The sequence below is a fragment of the Rattus norvegicus genome, chromosome 16 (assembly GCF_021556685.1).
Source record: "Rattus norvegicus strain SHRSP/BbbUtx chromosome 16, alternate assembly SHRSP_T2T, whole genome shotgun sequence".
NCBI lineage: Eukaryota > Metazoa > Chordata > Mammalia > Rodentia > Muridae > Rattus > Rattus norvegicus.
Window position 1 is genome coordinate 8,849,572 of NC_141549.1, and position 20,976 is coordinate 8,870,547.

General features: G+C 45.0%; 1 protein-coding gene across 3 annotated transcripts in view; it reads left to right on the plus strand.

The window, feature by feature from the left end:
* Nucleotides 1–4,410: 4,410 nt before the first annotated feature.
* Nucleotides 4,411–20,976, plus strand: part of Frmpd2 (FERM and PDZ domain containing 2) — a 119,788-nt gene continuing 103,222 nt past the window's right edge. For 2 of the 3 annotated variants that reach the window (XR_015639518.1, XM_087588909.1), the window contains exon 1: nucleotides 4,411–4,568. Coding sequence is in view for 2 of the 3 variants with exons in the window: in XM_087588909.1 (XP_087445035.1) it covers nucleotides 4,544–4,568 (25 nt within the window). In the remaining variant the exon portion in view is untranslated. 3 annotated transcript variants of the gene reach the window in all.

Below are 20,976 nucleotides of genomic sequence, written 5' to 3' on the forward strand. Positions count from 1 at the left end.
ATGTATATATGTGTGTATATATATATGTCTGTACATATAATTGGGGAAAAAAGCCCAAAAAGCCCAATTAACTTTGGGAAATGGAGATAACTAAGAACTGGGATAATCCGACCTTCTGACTCATGACAAATTCTAAAGAAAGCAAAGGAGGTTGAATCTCACTGTTTTTGAGGTTTTAGTTTCTGGCATAGGCCTTGCTCCCTTTATGCCCAAGGTGAGGCTGCGCATGAGGGAGATGAGGGCATTTGGTGGCCACCTCATGGTGGCTAGGAAACAGAAAGAAAGAAAAGATGGCCGTGCTCATCGCCTGTCTCTTCTTTCCCTTCTCTCACTCCACTCAGAGTCTTGGTCTGTAGGATGCCACTCATTCAGAATGGGACCCCTTCTCTTAGTGACTGCTTTCTGGAAACGTCTTTAGACATACTCAGGGCTAAGCAGTAGTGATGTATTTGATTCTCAGTCCCATCAAGTCAACAATCATGATTAGCCACCACAAAGGTAAGAAAAAAACTGTCACTGACTGTCCTCACATTCCTGTTCTTTCAACTCCCCTGAATATAATTCCAGGTAGGAAAAGAACGCTTTCTGGCTTTGCTGGATTCTTCCCCAATGGCAGGGGGGAACTATTAGAGGCTTGAGTGCCTACAGGAGAGAGAAGTTGTTGGTTCTGCATATACATTTGCATGCAGGTATGTCGTGTCTATGTGTGTTTTCGTGTGCTCGTGTGTTCGTGTGTGGAGACCAGAGGTCAACGTTGGATGTTTTCTCCAACCAATCACCACTTTACTTTCAGGGACAGTCTTTCAATGAATCTGAAGTTCACAGAGTCACCTCAACTGGCAAACCCAAGAGCTCGAGGGCTCCTCCGTCTCTGCCTCCCCAGGGCTGAGATCTGAGGCATGTGCTGACATGACCTGCCTTTTGCCCCCACACGGCTGCCGAGATTCCAAATCCCCATCCTCGTCCTTGCAAGGCAAGCAACGTACTGACTGAGCCCTCTCTAGCCCGGATGTTGAAGACTTCCAAATGAAGAGTTGCCTGTGTGAACGATACCCTGTAATTCCAAGTGTTTTCCGAGGTCTTCAGCAGACTGGTTGTTTTCTCTGTCTTCCTATCCCAGAACAACTCCCGGAATCTCCAAACGCTTTTACTCTTCCTGCCCCAGGTAGAGGACACACGTGCTGTTACAGTGTGAATGTAAAATGTTCCCAGCAGGCTCTGTTTGAACATCTGGTGACCAGCTGGCGGTACTATTTTGGGATGCTATGGAACCTTTAGGAGGTGGAACCTGATTGGTGGAAGTGGGTCACTGGGGCCAGGCCTTTCAGCCTGGCCCTGCTTCCTTTGCCATTGTTTACTTCCTGAGCTGGTTGCCACCTGAGCGGCTTCCCCACATGTTCATGCCACCGTAGAGCCACTCTGAAATTCCTCTGAAACTACGAGACAAGAGGGCAAAAGGTCCCCGGAAGGCGCTTCTGTCATCCGTTTTGCACTGAGAAAAGCAACTAATCCACACGCTGAATACTCAGCCTCTGGGGTTGTCTTGCCTTCTCCCAAATTTCTTGCTGAGACTGAAAGTGAGAAAGGCATCCTGATGAAGTAGCATTTGACACTTTGGATGAGCATCCCAGACAGTGACGTCCAGTGCCTCTCTAATGGACTGATATATTCCTTAACAGCTAAACAGTCAGTTCTTCCACACCTGTCTAGCTTTCCAGTCATCCTGGTTGAGATAATAATGATCCTGAAAGCACAGATGGGAAAGAGGAATTAGCGTCCAACATGCAGACTAGAGCAGTACACGTGGCACACAGAGAGTAAGGATTTTGCCCTGTAGGAATGGCGGCACCAATGTTGGTATCCCATACAGTACACTATGCCCTTGGATCCTGACTGTGGCTACAGAAGACGATCTGACCAGAGGCCAGTCTCCCTTGGACCTGGATTGGAGTTATGAGCTGTGTGCCTAGTTTATGCATGCTCTCCATTCGCAGGAAATCATCTACCACGTCCTACGGTTAGGATCTGTGGGAAACTACAACAACCCGATTCAGGCAAAACCGCTAGCGGCCCAGATCTTTTAGCAATGAAAGTTTAGGTCATCCCAACAGATAAAGACAAACTGCTTTTTCTCTCAGGGCAACTGTTGAACTGAGGCATTAAGACTATTGCTTCTGGGCTGGGGCTCAACCTGTTGGCTTTCCTGATTGTCTCAGACTTTAGACGCAGACTGGAACTGTTTCATGTGCCAGAGTGGGGTTTCAGCTCGCACATAGCAGATTATGGTGCCCAAGCCTTTAAAGCCAAATAAAACAATTCCGTATACCCGTGGAGTACAATTATGATCTGTCCGCATATGCTTTGTTCAGAGACCCTTGGTAACTGGCAGTTGAAGCCATAGTTTCAAGAACCCTACATAATTACAAATAAACAGGTCTTGAGAGTGAAGCCAGTTGAAAAATTGAACAACACACAACTTTGAACATTTCAATATTGAATCAAGATCTTTTCTACTTGTCTTAGTTTGACCCGTAGAGCTATCTGTGGAGAGTCACTTTGAGTGCAAGCATTTCTAAGAGAAAGGACAGGGATGGCAGTGACTTCGGGTGAACCAGCACCACCTGCATATCTGAAGGGTTATTCTACCTCAAACAGCCACGTGACCAGAGAAATGTACTTTCTCCCTCTGGGACTGTCTTCAGTTGTGCAGAGCTAACACAAATAGATTACTAAGTGGAAATTATATGGGGACCTGCTGGAAACGCACCTGCTCCTGGCTCGGCCGCAGAGACAAAGGCTCACATGATCCAAGGCGGAGCCTGCAAATCTGAGTGTTATCAAGTCCCTGGTTGAATCTAACGTATAGAGTAATTCAGAAGAAACAGCGCAGACACTCACACACATCATCATAAAACGTCTTTTCTAGTTGCTCAGCAGTACCAGTAAAGGTAACTTTAAGTGCAAAAAAAATATAAAATTTTGAACAACATTGTGTAATATTTTTGTCTTAAAACAATATAATACAAAAGCAGGAAAAATAGGTAATATTTTTTTCTCCCCAAAGCAACCTCTTTTACATGCTCGTGACTTGTCTAAACAAAGAACGTGCAATACGTATACTTACTTTTACCTTTTTCCCATTTTAAAGAAGCTTAGTCGTATGGGTGTTTTGCCTGCATGTGTGTCTGTGTGCCACGTGCACACTGTGCCCTCAAAGGCCAGAAGAAGGCGTTGTAGTTCCTGGAACTGGAGTTGCATATGGCTGTGAGCTACCGTGTGGATGCTAGAAATGGAACCTGGGTCCCCTGGAAGAGCAGCCAGTGCTCTGAACCACTGAGTCTTCTCCAGCTCCATGTACTTTTTTTTTTTCATGTTTATCTATTTGCAACGAAAATGAATTGTATCAGGCTACGGGACACCTTTCGCTTTGAAAAAACATCTTGGCAGCTGCTAAGTTCCAGAGACCCAGACCCGGTTCTGTTCTCCGCACAGCTGGGCGTCTTGTTTTCTTCTGTGTGCAAACCACACTGTATTTGTAGGCCCACTATTGACAGGCACTTAATGGCTTTTAGGGTTTTTGTATATTACAAAAAATAGACTGCAATAATTTTACCTGTTATTACAAAACTAAAGAGACAGCCAGACCGTGTGCATCCTTTTTCAGACGCTTACATGGGCCTTTGCAGGTGTACCTGTGAAGTGACTTCTTCGTAGTTCTGTTTGCAAATGAGGCGTGCACTTGGCATTCCTTCAAGGGGGGGGGGAGACCTTGATTTATCTTCTTACGACTGCAGATGAGAATACAATCGTTCACTGATCCCATCAGCTGCATCAAAAATTTATTAAATTCTTTTGCTAGAGAAAAAAATGGGTAATTTTTTCCTTTCCAAAAAAAATATTTCTCAGTTTGACACTGTTAATTCTGAAAGGGCTTAAAAGATCTGTTCTTTCACGGCCAACTCTCGAGAGCTATGATCTGTCTCTTGCTCCTCTTTGTCCCAACCCAGTCCTTCCTGAATTCAGGCACCAGAGGCTGGGGGATTCCTCTTGCAATTCCACCAGCAGCTCTACATCCTTGGGGTCTGGGTAGGATCTTGTACATGTGTACAGGTCTAGGGAATTGATGAAACCAAGCTGTGGCTCTTAAAATCCCCCCTGGGACACCCCTCCTTGCAGGGATCTTTCTTTTGTTGTGGACCAGGTGATAAAGTGACATCACTGGAAAAGCCTTTCTGAGCCGCTGCTCCCACAGCCTTCAGTCCTTCGGTGGCACCTAATCCTGTTGAGCTTAGTGCTGGCCTTCAGAACAGCTCTCGGAGACAGCAGGGCCTCATGGCAGACAGTGGCAGGGAAGTGGAGGGGCCTTGTTGACACACTCACTGGGCTTAGTGACTGTCACCGAGTGCTTAGTGACAAACAGTAAACAGAGGCGAACTCTGCAGGGCTGGGTGGTTTCTTCAGGAGAGACTGGCAGGCCATCGATCCCTGTGTACTGCTGAGAAGTCTAAAGTGAAGGTCTAGACCAGCTTGCGGGGACATCTGGATGTGGCTGATGGCAAAGGACACAGGTACTGCTGGGGCATGGCTCTCTTTTCCCCTGAAAATCTGGATCAGGGAAAGAGTGAATTTATGGCCGGGGAGGATGAGTAATTAATAGGATTCATTTGAGGCCAGTCTGCATGAGTAACTCTGGGGCATTATTAGCTCCAGGCCTCTCTGCTAGGGCCTGGTGACATAGTATTGGTTTTCTAAGCAGAAAGGAAGGACTCAAAAGACAAGATACTAACCGGAGTCAGGCTCTTGCTTGTTTGAAACACTGCTTGGTTGCTTGGCTTCTGTGCAAATTCAAGCAATGTTTTACATTTCCCAAGACTCAGTTTCCACATCTGCAAAGTGGAGACAACAGCAGCCACATAATAGCATTTAACATGTGATCTCCCATTAGGCAATGGCAATTCCCAGAAGTGAGTGGTTTGCTTGTTACTTAAAAATGTATCTCTTTCAACACCATGCTCATTGATGTGCATTTGGCTTGGCAGAGGCCACAACAGTAGATCTGAATGACAATACACAGCACCAATATACCTTAGTTAATCAGAGGTCTTTCTGCCTTTCCTTTTTTTTTTCTTTTCTGTTAATGGATGCTTTTAACAATTAGCTACCACAACTCCTGGTATTTCGGGCTGGGGAGATAGAGGACTCCGTTAATTCAGTGCTTCCCATGCAAGCATGAATCCTGAGTCTGGATTCACACCACTAATGTAAGAAGCCACATGGTAGCTCGTACCTATAATCTCAGTGATAGCACGAAGAGTTGGAACCCTAAGGCTTGCCAGTGTGGCTAAATCAGCGATATCTAGGTTCAGTGAGAGACCCTGTGTGTCTTAGTCAGGGTTTCTATTCCTGCACAAACGTCATGACCAAGAAGCAAGTCAGGGAGGAAAGGGTTTATTCAGCTTACACTTCCACATTGCTGTTCATCACCAAAGGAAGTCAGGACTGGAACTCACGCAGGTCAGGAAGCAGGAGCTGATGCAGAGGACATGGAGGGATGTTACTTACTGGCTTGCTCCTGGCTTACTCAGCTTGCTTTCTTATAGAATCCAGGACTACTAGCCCAGGGACGGCACCACCCACCATGGGCTGGGTCCTCCCTGCTTGATCACTAGTTGAGAAAATGCTGGATCTCATAGAGGCATTTTTTCAAGGGAGGCTCCTTTCTCTGTGATAACTCCAGTTTGTGTCAAGTTGACACACAAAACCAGCCAGTGCACTGTGTAAGACAAAAAGACAGAAAGTCATAAACATCTGACACTGGCTTCTGGCATCTACATGCTCATAGACACACATGTGGGAGTGCACACACACACACACACACACACACACACACACACTTACACATACACATACTCACACACGTATACACATATACATACATATACACACACATACACACGTACACATACATACACACATGTACACACACACACACACACACACACACACACACACCGCACACACACACACTGGGGATGTAATGATTGAGTCTACTGGTTAGTTGGAGCCCCCTTCAGGATCCTAGGGAATTTTCCAAAGGTAGAGTGGTGGGAAAGTGATGAATTGGGACGGGGGGGGGGGAAGGGGTGGGAGGACGGACTTGCAAGGAGAGAAGCAAAATAACCTCTCCCTTTTGGCTCAGAGAGGTACCTCACCAAGCAGCTAGATTCTTTGAAAAGCACATAATGAGAAGAAGATTCTGAAATTAAATGTAACCCTGGAACTGTGGCCTGAAGTCCCCCTAGTTAGGAAACCTGGGCAGGAGGATTATGAGTTTCAAGACAGAGTGAGAACCTGTGTCAAAAAAGCAAAACAAGACAAAGAAAAGCTAACCACAGCAATTACAAGAACAGAAAAGAAAAAAACGAGTTAAATGGTGGAGGAAGGTAGACATATTCATAGGCTGGAAGAGAACCGACTTTCTCCTACCAACAAGTCCGGGACAGGCGTGGGGGGGTGGGTGGGGCTGAGAGCCTCTCTCTGAATTCCCCTCATCTAGACCTCTGCCATACCATACTTTACTTCCATTAACTGAAATACTTAGTCTTGCAGGATTTCTCTTCTCTAATTATTCTGCTTTCTTTCATTTTTTTTAAATTATTTTATGTGTATGTGAGCACACTGTCACTGTCTTCAGACACACCAGAAAAGGGCACCAGATCCCATTACAGATGGTGGTGAGCCACCATGTGGTTGCTGGGAATTGAACTCAGGACCTCTGGAAGAGCAGTCAGTGCTCTTAACCACTGAGCCATCCCTCCAGACCCCAGCTTTCTTTCATTTTTACTGCTGGCTCTGTCCTCCTATAGATGTGAAGATAACGCACCTCTATAACAGGTGTGTTAGTTACCCGATGGCACAGGAGTCAAGTGATGCAGACCGGCCTGGAGCGTGCATGGCATCCCTAGCTCTGTTGCCCCCTCCATTAGATTCCTGCAGAAGTCACAGAGTGGTTTTGGTAGGCTAGTGCAGTGTGTCCAGGCTCACTGCATGGTGGCATGTGTGAAACAGCTCTGGACACCTCTTCTCCCCCCACTCCCCACCCCCCAGGCTACCCAGGTCTCTCTGGTCTCTGATCCTTTTGTCCACTTGGTCCCCTTTTCTGCAAGTCCACCCTAAGCTCTCATGCCTAGTGTCGAATAAGCCCACTTGATATAGAAAGTTTGACTCATCTTCTGCTTTAAGTCCTTTGTCTGACAAACCCTTTCAATTCCTGCCTTCTGACCTAAGAAAGCAGTTACCTGGGTTCTCTAGACCACTGACTAGTCCTCATGGGTCTCCTTGAATACAGTACAGCAGACCTGCCACCAAATTCCAACTGGCTGCGCCGGTTGTATCTGGTTCTTCCAAGCACACCACAAGGACTACAAGAACTGGCACCCTGAACTTTTACTATGAGATGAATCGTTAGATGGTGGTGATACAGGTTCTGACTAGGAGGTCTGGGATACCCTGAGTTTGCATTTCTAGCACAGTGGTCACTGTGATTGCTGTGGGAGGGAAAGAGGAGGGGGAGGAAAAGAGGATCAGGATCAGGTATTGGAAGGAGCAGAAGTATAGAGGGTCAGAAAATTGAATAGAAACATGCAGCAGTGGGGAATGGATAACTGGGCGTAGCCACTAGAAAGTCCCAGACCCCAGGGAAGCAAGAGGCTCCCAGGACCCGATTGTGATGACTTTAGACAAAATACCCAACAAATGGAGAAATACAACCTGAAGAGACCTCCTCCAGTCGATAGGCATAACTCCCAATTGAGGGATGGGGCCACACACACATCTCAAAAAATTTAATCCAGAAATTTTCCTGTACAGTGGAAAGACAGGGACAAAAATGGAGCAGAAACTGAAAGAAAGGCCAGCAGAGACTGCCCCACCTAGATATCCATTCTATCCATAGACGTCAACCTCCCCGCCCCTCTACACACACACACACACACACACACACACACACACACACACACACTATTACTGACACCAAGAAGCGCTTGCCGACAGGAGCCTGGTATGGCTGTTCCCTGAGAGGTTCTACCAGAACCTGACCAATACAGATGTAGCTACTCACAGCCAATCATCAGACTGAGCCTGGGGACCCCAATGGAAGAGCTAGAGGAAGAACTAAAGGAACTGAAGCAGGTTTCAATCCAACAGGAAGAACAATATCAGCTCACTGGACCCCCCCCGCCCCCCAGAGCTCCCAAGGACTAAACCACCAACCAAAGAATATACATGGAGGGACCCATGGCTCCAGATACACTTGTAGCAGAGTATTACCTTATCTGACATCAATGGGAGGGGAGGTCCTTGGTCCTGTGGAGGCTTGATGCCCCAGTATAGGGGGATGCTAGAGCAGTGAGGCAGGAGTGGTTGAGTGGGTAGAGAAGCACCCTCATAGAGGCAAAGGGGAGGGGAGGGGGGATGGAATGGGAGGTTGGTGGAGGGGTAACTGGGAAAGGGATATCATTTGCAATGTAAACAAATAAAATGATTAATAAAAAAAATTATTGCTCTAAAAAATCTGGGGGAAAAAAAACATGCAGTCTGTAGGTCCAAGGCCACTTTCAGCCTTGTCTTATGAAGCCCTTTTTGCTCTCAAGCCATGGTTTTGTAGGTTTATAGCTGTGCTACCTTCTGGGCCCACCCATGCCCAGTGTTAATAACATGAGTAAAGAGTATTTGTTGAGAAATTAGCAATGACCAGCACAGTGACAGGCGACTTACTGCACAAAGAGAATACATAGCGCTCCTGAAGTGGAGCTGGGTCTGGTTCTGTGCTGATCTCAAAGCTATTCTAGCCCCTAGCCCCTCTACTTAGCAATTCCCACTTCCTCATCAGTGTCCATGGCCTCTGGTTGCTCCAGGGGTATTTAGTGACTTTCCTATGAAGATGCCTTCTCTGAGGACTGTCCAGAGACTTGGTCTTCATTTCACTCTTGGTTGTTTCCAATTCTGTTATGAATTGTCTGCCGTGGCCATAGATCTCTTTATTCTTGTATCTCCAGGAGGTAAAGTGGCTGTGTTTGCCCGTGGTTGTTGGAAACAGTGCAGGTGGTGACAGAAAGTGCGTAGGAGGTAACAGAAGAGAGGAAGAACTTAACGGAGTGGTGGAAAGGACTAATCCCTGTTAGCTGGCACCAACCGAATGGCAAGATTTCAAGACTCATCTGTCAGAACTTACTTTCTTCCAGATAATGTAGTGTGAAAACAGTGTCTGGGAGTTTCAAAAATTGCCATCTGTCTAAGCATTTTCTCCTTCCTTCCTCCTTCCTTCTTCCTTCCTTTCTCCTTCCTTCCTTCCTTCCACTGGCCCTCCCTGCCTTCTTCTATCTTTCATTCCTTCCTTCCTTTTCCTGTTCCTTCTTTTCCTCTGGTGTTTTGAAGAAGTCTTATTGTGTAGCCTAGGCTTGCCTACAACTGGAGATCCTCCTTCCTCAGCTGCCTGTCAAGCACTTGGATTGCAGGCATGAACCACAGTGCCAGGCTTCCTTCCTTTCTTCGTTTCTAGGTGAAATATATCCACGGAGGAGAAGCAGCTCTCAATGTCCTCAGTAATTTACCCAGTGTTCAAGCTGGTCAGGACAGAAAAGGAGCAATGTGTGGCACATCTAAAGACAGAAAAACCTTGGAGATGAGGGGGAGCTGTTGGAAGGGTGGACTGGAGGTTCCTAAGCCGTTTTTAGTGTCATTGATCTGGGCAGATCCTGTAGAGATAGATCTGAAAGCTGCTGAAGGCAGTGAGGAGATTGGATCTGTGTTTTGGGAATCAAGGGCTCTATAGGATAGAGAAAAGATTGGAATACCAGTAAGACTACACTGAAAGAATCCATTCAGGAGGGCCACAGTGGCACTCAGGGAGTGGTGTTGATGACTTAGACTACAGAGGCGACAAGTTCACCATTGCTGGAGAGAAACAGATGGATTTCAGAAAGATTTGAAGGTGGATGGGGGATTGAGGGATGAGAAGGAAACAACAATGGCGTCTAGAGGTTGGAGTTGAATGGCTAGAGAGGCAGTCATCTTGTTGTGTGCTGGAGACGTAAGGCTACAGAAGAGTCTTGGAAATGGGGTTATTTATAAAGAGCAGACAGTGATTTTTTTACAGCTCCACTATGTAAGATGAAGTCCAAGATGAAGACACCAGTAGGCTGTCTAGTCTGTCTGGTGATGGTCCAGTCTCTGCTCCCAAGATGGCACCTTGAATGCAGTGTCCTTTGAGAGCAAGGATGCTAGGCCTTCATGATGCAGAAGGCATCAAGTTCAGGGGACATCTAATCTCATCTTCAAGGGCAAAATCCCCATGCTAACACCTCTAAGTACTGCCTTCTTGTGGATCCAGTTCTAACATGAACTCTGGATGGGACAAAGATATTCAAACCACGGCAGTGGGTATTTGTGGTATATTTGGATAAGGAAGGACAGAGGAGGAGGAAGAGAAGGAGGGGAAGGGGGAGGATGAGGAGGAAGAGGAGGAGGGGAAGGGGAAGGGGGAAGGGAGAGGAGGAGGAAGAGGAGGAAGGGAAGGGGAAGGGGGAAGAGAGAGGAGGAGGAAGAGGAGGAGGAGGAAGAGGAGGAGGAAGAGGAGGAGGAGGAGGAAGAGGAGGAGGAGGAAGAGAGTCACTCTTGAATAGCCAAGCAAGATTAAGCAGCAGCTGTGGACACATTGGGAAGGCAGAGTGTAGGACACAGCTGTGGACGGAGGGAAGACAGAGCAAGGGACACAGGGGGAAGGCAGAGTGTGAGACACAGCTGTGGAGGTGACGGGTTGACAGTTGATAACTTCAGGGTCTGTGAGTGATTCAAGAAGAGTTGCCAGGGCAAAAAGTACTCTGAAGACCAACATTTGGCTGTTTTTCCTTGTGTCAGTGCGAAGGAAAATATCTTCCTACGCACTACTCTGTCAATTACATCCTTAGCATAAATTCCCAGAAAAAAAAAAAAAGAATGTGGTGACAGATATGGGCATTTCCTTGTCCTGTCCTGCACAATGCAGAACTGTTCTACAGTCCCCAGTAAGCCGCATCTCAGCTCTCTGATGACAGCAGCTTTGGGAAAACTCCCAAAGACTGCGTTTGCGTGTGCGTGCGTGTGTTCGTGTGTGCATGCATGTGTTCGTGTGTGTGTGTGTGTGTGTGTGTGTGTGTTTGTGAAGTCAGAGCTGGAGCTGGAGGTACAGGCAGTTGTTGGTGTCCCATGCGGGTTCTGGAAACCGACATTTCAAGAGCAGTATGAGCTATGAGCTCCTATCTGCTAAGCTATCTCTCTAGCCCCAGGATACCTATTCTTTAATCTCATTTTCTTGCTCATTTACTCATAATAGGAGCCCCATGGCTCTCTCATCTTCAGCTGCTCCTGTAGAAGTCACTTTCAGCTTGGCCTTTATCCTTTACCTCATCTGGCTGTGTCTGCTGCACTGCAGTTTGCAGATGCCACAGGGGAGACAGCCTCCCACTTCCAGGAATGATTCGGGCGCCTGGGTGAGAGAGTGGGAGGGGATGGAGCCTAGGAGGCAGCTTAGCACCTTCTCTTTCAAAGCCTTACAGAATGGGATGCTGGGAAATGCCTCTGCCACTCCCATTCTCAGCTCTCACCTTGCCCGTCTGGGCAGAAGTCAGCTCAGTCTCAGTTAAGCAGGATACACACAGTTAAGCGATTCCTCGCTAGCCATTGCCGTTTAACAATCTACTCTGGGTGGGTACGTTTGGATGAATGGGATGACTTCCGTTCTGGAAGAATAGTCCAAAACGAGTTTTGATTCCATGTGGTCTATGACAGGTTGAGAACCCACTTGAACCTCTGCCCTGTCTGTGTTCCCTCAGTCAGAGCTTTATTCCTCCGCTGTTGCAGCGAGAAGGGGGATGATGTTCTCTCTATGTTGGATGTGCCTGCCAGAGCTGCCTGACCCTGGCTCCAGCAGGAATCCTGCAGGAATTCAGTATGTGTTTCTCTTGCGGCTGGGTACTCTTGCTGCCCAGACACATCTGCTTTGCCTATTGGTGATGCCCTTCTGATCACGTTGCCCTGGGTAGAATTTCAGAGCATTCTGTAGGTGAGGATGAATTGACGACGGGTTTGAAGAATTGTATTTTCAATTTTAATGGATCATTATAAAAATATCTAAATAAGTTTAATTCCAAGATTAAGTGGGGGTTGTGAGAGGGCCTAGTCTACAGTCCCCATTTTGCTAACACAGTCTTTAACACACAACACACGATTATTTGAAGCTGGAAATTTTCATTTGGTTCAATGACCTTGTGATCCATTCACATTGCTATACATAGCGCTCACTGATATTTTCCAGTAGTACTTTATGGTTTGACCATAACACAATCCATTCATAAGATGAAAGATATTTTTGGTTTTAACAGTTTTTGCGATTATAAACAAAGTTTTTGTTTTGAATAAAATCAGTAATCATATATAGATTTTCAAAATTCAGACATGCTGTAGGATATATTATTACATTATTCCTTTGGATGTTTGAGTGATATTTCATCGTATGAACATTGTGCATTGGCTGATAAACTCATGAGTTGGTTTTTTTCTCTCTTTTTTTTGTTGTTGTTGTATGTTATGCTGAGAAAAGTCCTTTTTATTTCTCATTAGCTGAGAAATCATACTTGGGGTTTGGAGTTTACAAATGCCTTTTCTGTATTATTGGGCATGATTAGATGACTTTTCTTTAGCCTGTGGAAATGAGGAGTTACATTAATGGATTTTTTAATGTTACATACCTGGAGTCTTAGTTAGGATTTTATTGCTGTGAAGAGACACCATGACCAAGACAACTCTTATAAAGGCAAACATTTAATTGGGGCTGGCTTACAGGTTCAGAGGTTCAGTCCATTATCAGCATGGTGGGAAACATGGCAGCATGCAGGCAGACATTGTGCTGGAGGAGCCGAGAGTTCTCTACCTCTTGATCCACAGGAAGCCAGGAAATTTTCTTCCACACTGGGCAGAGCTTGAGTGTGTGAGGCCTCAAACTTCAATGACACACCTACTCTGACAAGGCCACACCTGCTAATAGTGCCACTCCCCGAGGGCCAAGCATTCAAGCATATGAATCTATGGGAGCCATCCCTATTCAAACCACCACACCTGGATTAAATTCTGCTTGCTCATGGTGTATGATCGTGCTTATACCTGATTGGATATAGGTTGCTAACATGTTCTGAAGACCTTTTGCCTTCACTCCTGAAAAAGACTGTCTGTGGCTTTCCCTTTCTGTCACATCTTTTTCTGGTTTCCATCTTGGGGTAATTCTAGCCCCAGAGAATAGGTTAGAACGTGTTACCTTCTCTTTCATTTCCTGAGTCCGTAGAAAGCCATGTCCCTTCCCTCCAGTGTTCACTGGGCTTCGTGAAGGACTCTGGGTCTGATATTACTGACTGAGTCACTTCCAGACCTGGCTGTCCCAGCTTCCCAGTGCTGGGACATCAAGTGTGCATCACTATGCCGGGCTTCGTGGCCCATTTTTTTTTCTTTTTTAAAATGTGGATTCTGGGATTGAATTTGAGTCTTCCTTCTTCTTTGGCAAATACTTTGCTGATTGTGCTATTTCCTGAGCCTTCTATGTGTAAGTTTCATAGAATATATCTATGGAGGTGTTAGTCAATTTTATCTGAGTCACTAAACCATGTCTGCAGACTGTTCATGTTATTCCTTTATCCTGGGACAAGAAGTAATGACTCTTCTTTCATTTTATGATTTGGAGAATATATCTATATATCTATCTATCTATATCTATATCTATATCTATATCTATATCTATATCTATATCTATATCTATATCTATATCTATATTTATCTCTATCTATATCTCTATCTATCTCTATCTATCTCTATCTCTATCTATATCTATCCATCTATATCTATATCTATCTATCTATATCTATATCTATATCTATATCTATATCTATCTTTTCTTTTATCCTGGCTTCTTTTGCCTACATGTTTATCAATTTTATTTATATTTGAGGGTACAAGCTTTTGGGTTCTCTATTTTCTGTTTTGATTATGACTTTTACCGATTCTATTATTTGTTCTCGTTTCTTCAAGTTCATAATACTCCTTCCGTTGTAGGCTACATAGAAGGCATACTGTAGAACCAGATCTTTATTCATTCCCAGGTTGCTTATTCAGTGTTGTACCATTCTGTATGAGCACTGCTTTTATTGCATCTCACACATTTTCATTTAATTAAAACATATTTTAGGAATGGAGAGATGGTTCAGTGGTTAAGAGCACTGGCAGCTCTTCCAGAGGACCTGGGTTCAATTCCTAGCAACCACATGGTGGCTCACAACCATCTGTAACCCCCGTCCCGGGAGATCAGATGCTCTCTTCTGGCATATGTGGGCAGTAGGCACACACACAGAGTACATGGAAGCACACACAGGCAAAACATCCATACACAAAATAAAATATATTAAAAATGATATAAATTGCTTTAAGTTTTTCTCTTGGGATTTTTTTTTCTTGCCCCATGAGAGGTCTAATACTCAAATATGTGAAGATTTTAAAGATGTTTTCTGTTAATGCAAGAAGTGTGTGCATGTGTGTGTGTATTTGTGTGTGTGTGTGTTTGTGTGTGTGTGTGTGTGTGTATATGTCTGCTGCATGTGTTAGGGCATATGCATGTATGTATGTATGAATGTATGTATGTATGTATGTATGTATGTGTGCATGTATGCACATGTGTATGTCTGCTACCTCATCAGCAGTGGTGTGTGTGCCTATAGAGGATAGAGACTGACTTCAAGTGTCTTTCTCAGTCACTCTCTGCCTTATATACTGAGGAAGGGTCTCCCACTTGAACCCAGAGCTCACCGATTTGACTAGTCTAGGTGGTATTACACGCAGGCTGCCATGCCATTTGGTATTCACATGGTTCTGGGAATCTGAATCCCAACCTTCCTTGTACAGAAAGTGATTTTACTTGCTGAGCCACCCCTGCAGTTCCTGTGTTTCTGATTTATAGTTTAATCCCATGGTTTTTGTACCTGTAAATTTGTTCAAGTGTGTTTTATGGTGCACAGTTCTGGTAGACCTTGGTGAAAGCCCTATTTGAGCCTGGAAAGAGTATATAGTCTGTGGGTAAAGTAGCCTGTAAGATGTCAGTTGGGTCCAGTTGATTGATGGGGTGCTCACTTTAACTACATCTTTATTGATTTTCTGCCTGCTGAATCTGTTAATTACTGAGAGAAGACATCGACATCTCCAGCTGCAACAGTAATGCGTTGTTTAGGGCTGGAGAGATGGCTCAGCAGTCTAGAGCACCGGCTGCTCTTCCTGAGGTCCTGAGCTCAATTCCCAGCAACCACATGGTGGCTCACAACCATCTGTAATGGGATCCGATGCCCTCTTCTGGTGTGTCTGAAGACAGCAACAGTGTACTTATATAGAATAAATAAATAAATCTAAAAAAACAATAATGCATTATTTGTTTCCCACTTCAGTTCTACCAGTTTTTGCCTCACGTATGTGCATGTGAGTGTGTGCGTGTGCGTGTGCGTGTGTGTGTGTGTGTGTGTGTGTGTTTGTGTGTTTGTGTGTGTTTGTGTAATGGGCTTCATTGTGACAGTTTAAGCATGGACACCATCGCGCTTCGCTCCCTCCACTGTTCTCTCTTCTTCCTCCGCCCTCCTGCTGGTCCCCTTGTGCCTCCCAGACAGCCTCCCTCCTGACATACATGAGATTGGATCCCACGTACCACATGGAACATGCACATCTGTCTTTCCTGCCCTCCTTGTCTTATCCTCTGGACTCCCCTGTTGGCCACGCCCACCTGGGTTATTTTGCCGTTACACCACATATCTAGCTTTATCCACTTCCTTCCAAGTGACATCATTTCATTTCTATTTATGGATAACTGAACCTCATTTGTGCTTCTACAGCACGTTTTCTTTACTCATTCATTTGTTGATAGGCATCTAAGCTGATTCCAAATCTGGGCTGTTTGAAAGTGCTGCAGTGCACAAAGGCATGCCCATATTACTGTGCAACTCTGACTGAGACTCTGCCGGGTGTGGCCTAGCTGGATCCCACAGGACTTTTAATTTTAGCCTCTTAAAAAGGAACCTGCATATTGATTTCCATAATGGCTGCAGTCATTTATATTCTTGCAAACAATATATAAGGGCTTGACCAGGGTCTCTCTAATGCTTTGGCCCTCTGCTGTCTAGTGCACACATACTAAGGACTTTTTAATGCCCTGTTGGAGCACTGACCTCTGTCACGGTGCAGGGTTGGTGACAGTTTTCCTTGCTCTGAGATGATAACCGTCTCTTCAGCTTTCTCGCGTTTGTGTTTAGTAGAACGTATTTTCATTCCTTTGCCCATTTTCATTTAGTTTCCGTCCTTTCTCTTTATTTGCTTCACTCCCTGTTTCTTTCATGTTGAAGTGTGTTTCTTATAAACAGTGGGGTGGGGTTTTCTTTTTAAATTATTTGTCAGTTTCTTCCCGTCCTGGCCAGACCGTTTATAACTGAAGTGATAATTGGCACACTTGAATTCATAGTGGCTATGTTTATGACTTTGCTCTCTCCTGTGTCCGTCTTTGTACATGCTCTATTTTTGTACCATTGCTAATCGCACTTAAGTATTTATAAGGTTCCATTGATAAGGTTCTAGTCCCATATCACTTATATTTCTTTTTGCAAATGTTTCTAGTGGTCATGCCAGAGTTTGCAGTGAAAAAGTTACAGTGCACCTGCAGCTACTTTTAAACAATTGAGAGTGCAGGTGGGAGCCGAGAGCAGGGAATCTTGGTCTCTCTCCTATCCTGTATGACTGGATAATTGTGAATTGTTAATCGTGAATGTATAATTGGACAATTCGTTGTCAATACTCTCATTTGAACGGTTAGTTTCAGAGATCAACTAAGAATAAGGGAAATAAAAAGATCAAAGATCTGAATTTGTAGCATTTATAATTATCTTGTTCTTTGAAGAACTTAAAAAAAATATTTCTTTCAAGCCAGATCTTCTGGGGACCAATTTTCTGTGTTCGCTTATCTGAGAAATTTATCTCCTAACTTTTGAAAAACTTTTTTGCTTTTTGCTGGTCACAGTGTTGTAGGTGAGCCGACTTATTTCAGGACTTCAGATGTTTTGATTCACCATCTGTTTGCTTGAGCGTTCTTTTTTAAGGGAACTCTAGTATGCTGCTTCTCCTCCTCCTCATTTTAGCTAAGCTGTGGCTTCTCTCTGGGATCTCCCAGGATTTTCTTGTGCTTGGCTTCTGATACTTCCTGTATGGTATGTCCACGTGTTGATTTTCTGTCCTGATCAATGCTCTTCGAACGTCCTCGCTCTGCATCTGGTACCAATTTGGAAGCCGCTCAGCTGTTACAGGTCAACATCTTTACTCTGCCACCGTTCTCTTCCGAAGAGAATAGACAGGAGCGCACTGCACACAGGCATTGGGATAATCTGCTCCACATTCGCGTCTCCCCCCTTGTCCTTGAGTTTCAGTCCAGGAAACTCCGCATTGACTCCTTCTTCAGAACATTGAAGGTGATCTTCACTTCTCTTACAGTGTGACTGATTTTTATTTCTTGTTTGTTTTTTGAGACAGTGTTTTCCTTATATTCCCAGCCCAGAATTCATCTTTCTCTCAACCTCGGATCAGTCTTGAACTCCCAGTTCTGCTGCCTCAGCCTCCTGAGTGCCAACGGTTATGGGTGACATGCTGCCAGGCCTGGCATCATCCTGATGATTGAGGGCATTATTTTTAATTTCGTTTTTAGAATTTCTATCTTTCTGCTTATATTATTTATGCATAATGTCCAGTTTAAAAACTAGAGCCCTTAATGTATTAGCCACTTATTTTTTTTAAGATTGTTTTATTATTATATGTATGTATGTATCTGAGTACACTGTAGCTGTCTTCAGACACACCAGAAGAGGGCATCGGATCCCATTACAGATGGTTGTGAGCCACCCTGTGGTTGCTGGGATTTGAACTCAGGACCTCTGGAAGAGCAGTCAGTGCTCTTAACCACTGAGCCATCTCTCCAGCCCCTGGCAGTTATTTTTTTTTTTTATCTCTAGCATGGTAATTCCAAAATGTTTTCCAGAGCTCACTCATGGGCTGAATCACTTGTCTTGTCTCTTTAGATTATATTTTCTCTTGTGCGTGTGTGATTTTGTGTGTGTGATTGTGTGTGTGTGTGAGATTGTGTGTGTGTGTGTGATTATGTGTGTGTGTGTGTGTGTGTGTGTGTGTGTGTGTGTGTGTGTGTATCTTGGACATTTTCATCAACAGCCCTGCATGGTGTATTTGGTAATATGAAAGGAGATGAATAGGCCTTTAGTGTGGGCGTTAGCGTTTGTCTACCTAGAAGTTACAGTTTGTTCACTGTAGTTGTAGTACAACAGTCAATGCTGTGTATCAAGTAGACTGGACCACTAATATTAAACACCAGTTGGACTGTGTCTGTTGGGATGTCTCCATTTGATTCAGAGGACTCAGCAAAGCAGACGGCCCCTGCCAATGCGAAAGGCCTCATCTAGCCAGTCGAGGACCTGGATGGAGAGAAAAGCAGGGGAAGGAGGGAGAATTCATCTCCTCTGTGCTTAGCTCCTTGAACTGGAAGATCTCATCTTTTGCTTCACAATGGGAACTATATAACCTCTTCTCTTGGCTCTTTGGCCTTGGACAACCCTTGAACTTGGATTGAACCCTTGAACTACGGCACCAGGTTTCCAGTTTGTACATGGCAGATCATGTGACTTCTCAACCTTCATAACAGCATGGACCAAGTCCTCTTAACAAATCAGCTTCACATATTGATACACTGAGACCCATGCACACGCCCACACCCTCACCCTCACCACCACACCCTACCCCTCACACCCCCATACCCTCATACCCTACACCTTCACACATCCACTCCTGGAACCTCCTCACACCCCTCACAGGTCCCACACACTCACCCCCCACACTCACATTTCACACCCCCACACATTTTGCCTGCTGATTCTGTTCCTCTGACTCCAGTTAATATCTGAGGAGTCAGTTGTTCTTGTTTTTCTCTCACCCACTGTATTTAAGTTTCTCTAGAAATATTCTCTTTCTGCATCTCTCTGTTTTTTCGTCTCTCCATCTCTCTGCCTCTCTCTCTGTCTCTGTCTCTGTCTGTCTGTCTGTCTCTCTCTCTCTCTCTCTCTCTCTCTCTCTCTCTCTCTCTCTCTCAGGTTTTTAAAGACAGGTTTATCTGTGTAACCCTGGCTTTCCTAGATAGAAATCACCCTACACAGAGCAGACTGGCCTTGGACTCAGAGATCCACCTTCCTCTGCCCCCCTGAGTGCTGCCACCACTGCCCTGGCTAGAAACTCTGGCTTAAGTGGAATCTAAAAACAGGATGTCAACTTCAAGCAAGACAGTCATAGCTGGTCTTGTTAGCTCGCAGGGTCCATGCTTCCCTCGGACAGCCATGTGACTTTTGTAGTCATACAGCAGTTTAAATTTCACTGCTTCATCTGGAGGAGGAATCTCTCTCTCTCTCTCTCTCTCTCTCTCTCTCTCTCTCTCTCTCTCTCTCTCTCTCCTTGAATGATGTCAAGCACTGTATTCTCCTCAACTCATCATCATAAAGTGTGACAGCTGAGGGTCCCACAGCTCATGCTGAGGACATAGAAGGAGTCCCACAAGGCTTCGGAAAGGCTGAAGTGGCACTTCCGGGAGAGCAGATAGAACCCCTTGTGCACGGGCCGAACAGAAGCTGCGTCAGTAACCTTGAGTTACGTTTTTGACATTTTACTTTAAAACTTTCAGATAATGTCAGGAAGACAGTATGTTTAGAACCCCAGGCTTTCCCCCATTTCTCAAACTAATTGCTTCTTTCAAAAGAAAAGACCAGGCCTCTGGAGCAATATTACCTGTCATGAATTCAATACATTGAAAAGAAAATGGTTATAATTACCTTCCAGTTACATCTAACGGTGTGAATTTCTCATTACTACAATAACAAATGGTTTCATTTGTAAATAAATGGATTTGCATTGGAGGGATTTATTTCTTAAGCTAATGGGACTATAGCAAATGCAAGAGATAGTAAGCAAAAGACTTGGGCACAGAAGACATGCTACCACAAATAGCTCTAAATTGTACCTCTGGATGGGTGCCATTGCCTAAAATACAGGTGAGAGGGCCATGCATCTTTGAGCACCAAGGAGAGGTGGGCAGTTGGGCAGTGCTAGCCTGTTACATGGGAACTGGTGCCTCAGCCTTACTGACAAGGAAGTGTCCTTGCTCAAAGTCATGTTTCAATAGTGCTGTCTCCACATTGTGGGTGGGTCATGGGGCATTCGGACTTGGGGAGGTAGGGGGAGGGGAAGAAAAAAAGATACATGTGGAGAAGCAGTGCTGGTATAATTCCAGGCACTATTTGCTTGCTATGGTATGAATCTGGAATGTTCCCCAGACACTCATGTCTTGAAGTCTCATTCATTGTGATGGAGTTGTCTCAGGAGACTATGGAACCTTCTAGCCGGTGGGACTTGTCTAACCTAACTAGGTCACCAGTAGCAGGTCTATGAAGGTCCTATCTGGCCCTGGCTCCACCTCTCACTCTGCTTCCTGTTTGACCATTGTCTTAGCCAATGTTCTATCGCTGTGAAGAGACGCCATGACCACAGGGACTTTTTAAAAAGAAAGCATTTAATTGAGGCTTGCTTACAGTTTCCAAGGCTAATTCATGATCATCATGGCAGGGAGCGCGGTGGCAGGCAAAAGAGGTGCTGGAGAAGCCAGGATTTCTACATCGGGATCCGTAGGCAGCAGGAAGAGAGAGAAAGCCACTGAGTTGGTATGGTGGTTTGAATAGGAATGGCCCTCATAAGCTTATACATTTGGATGCTTTTGGTTACCAGGGAGTAGCACTGTTTGAGGTTTCAAATGCTCAAGGCAGGCCCAGT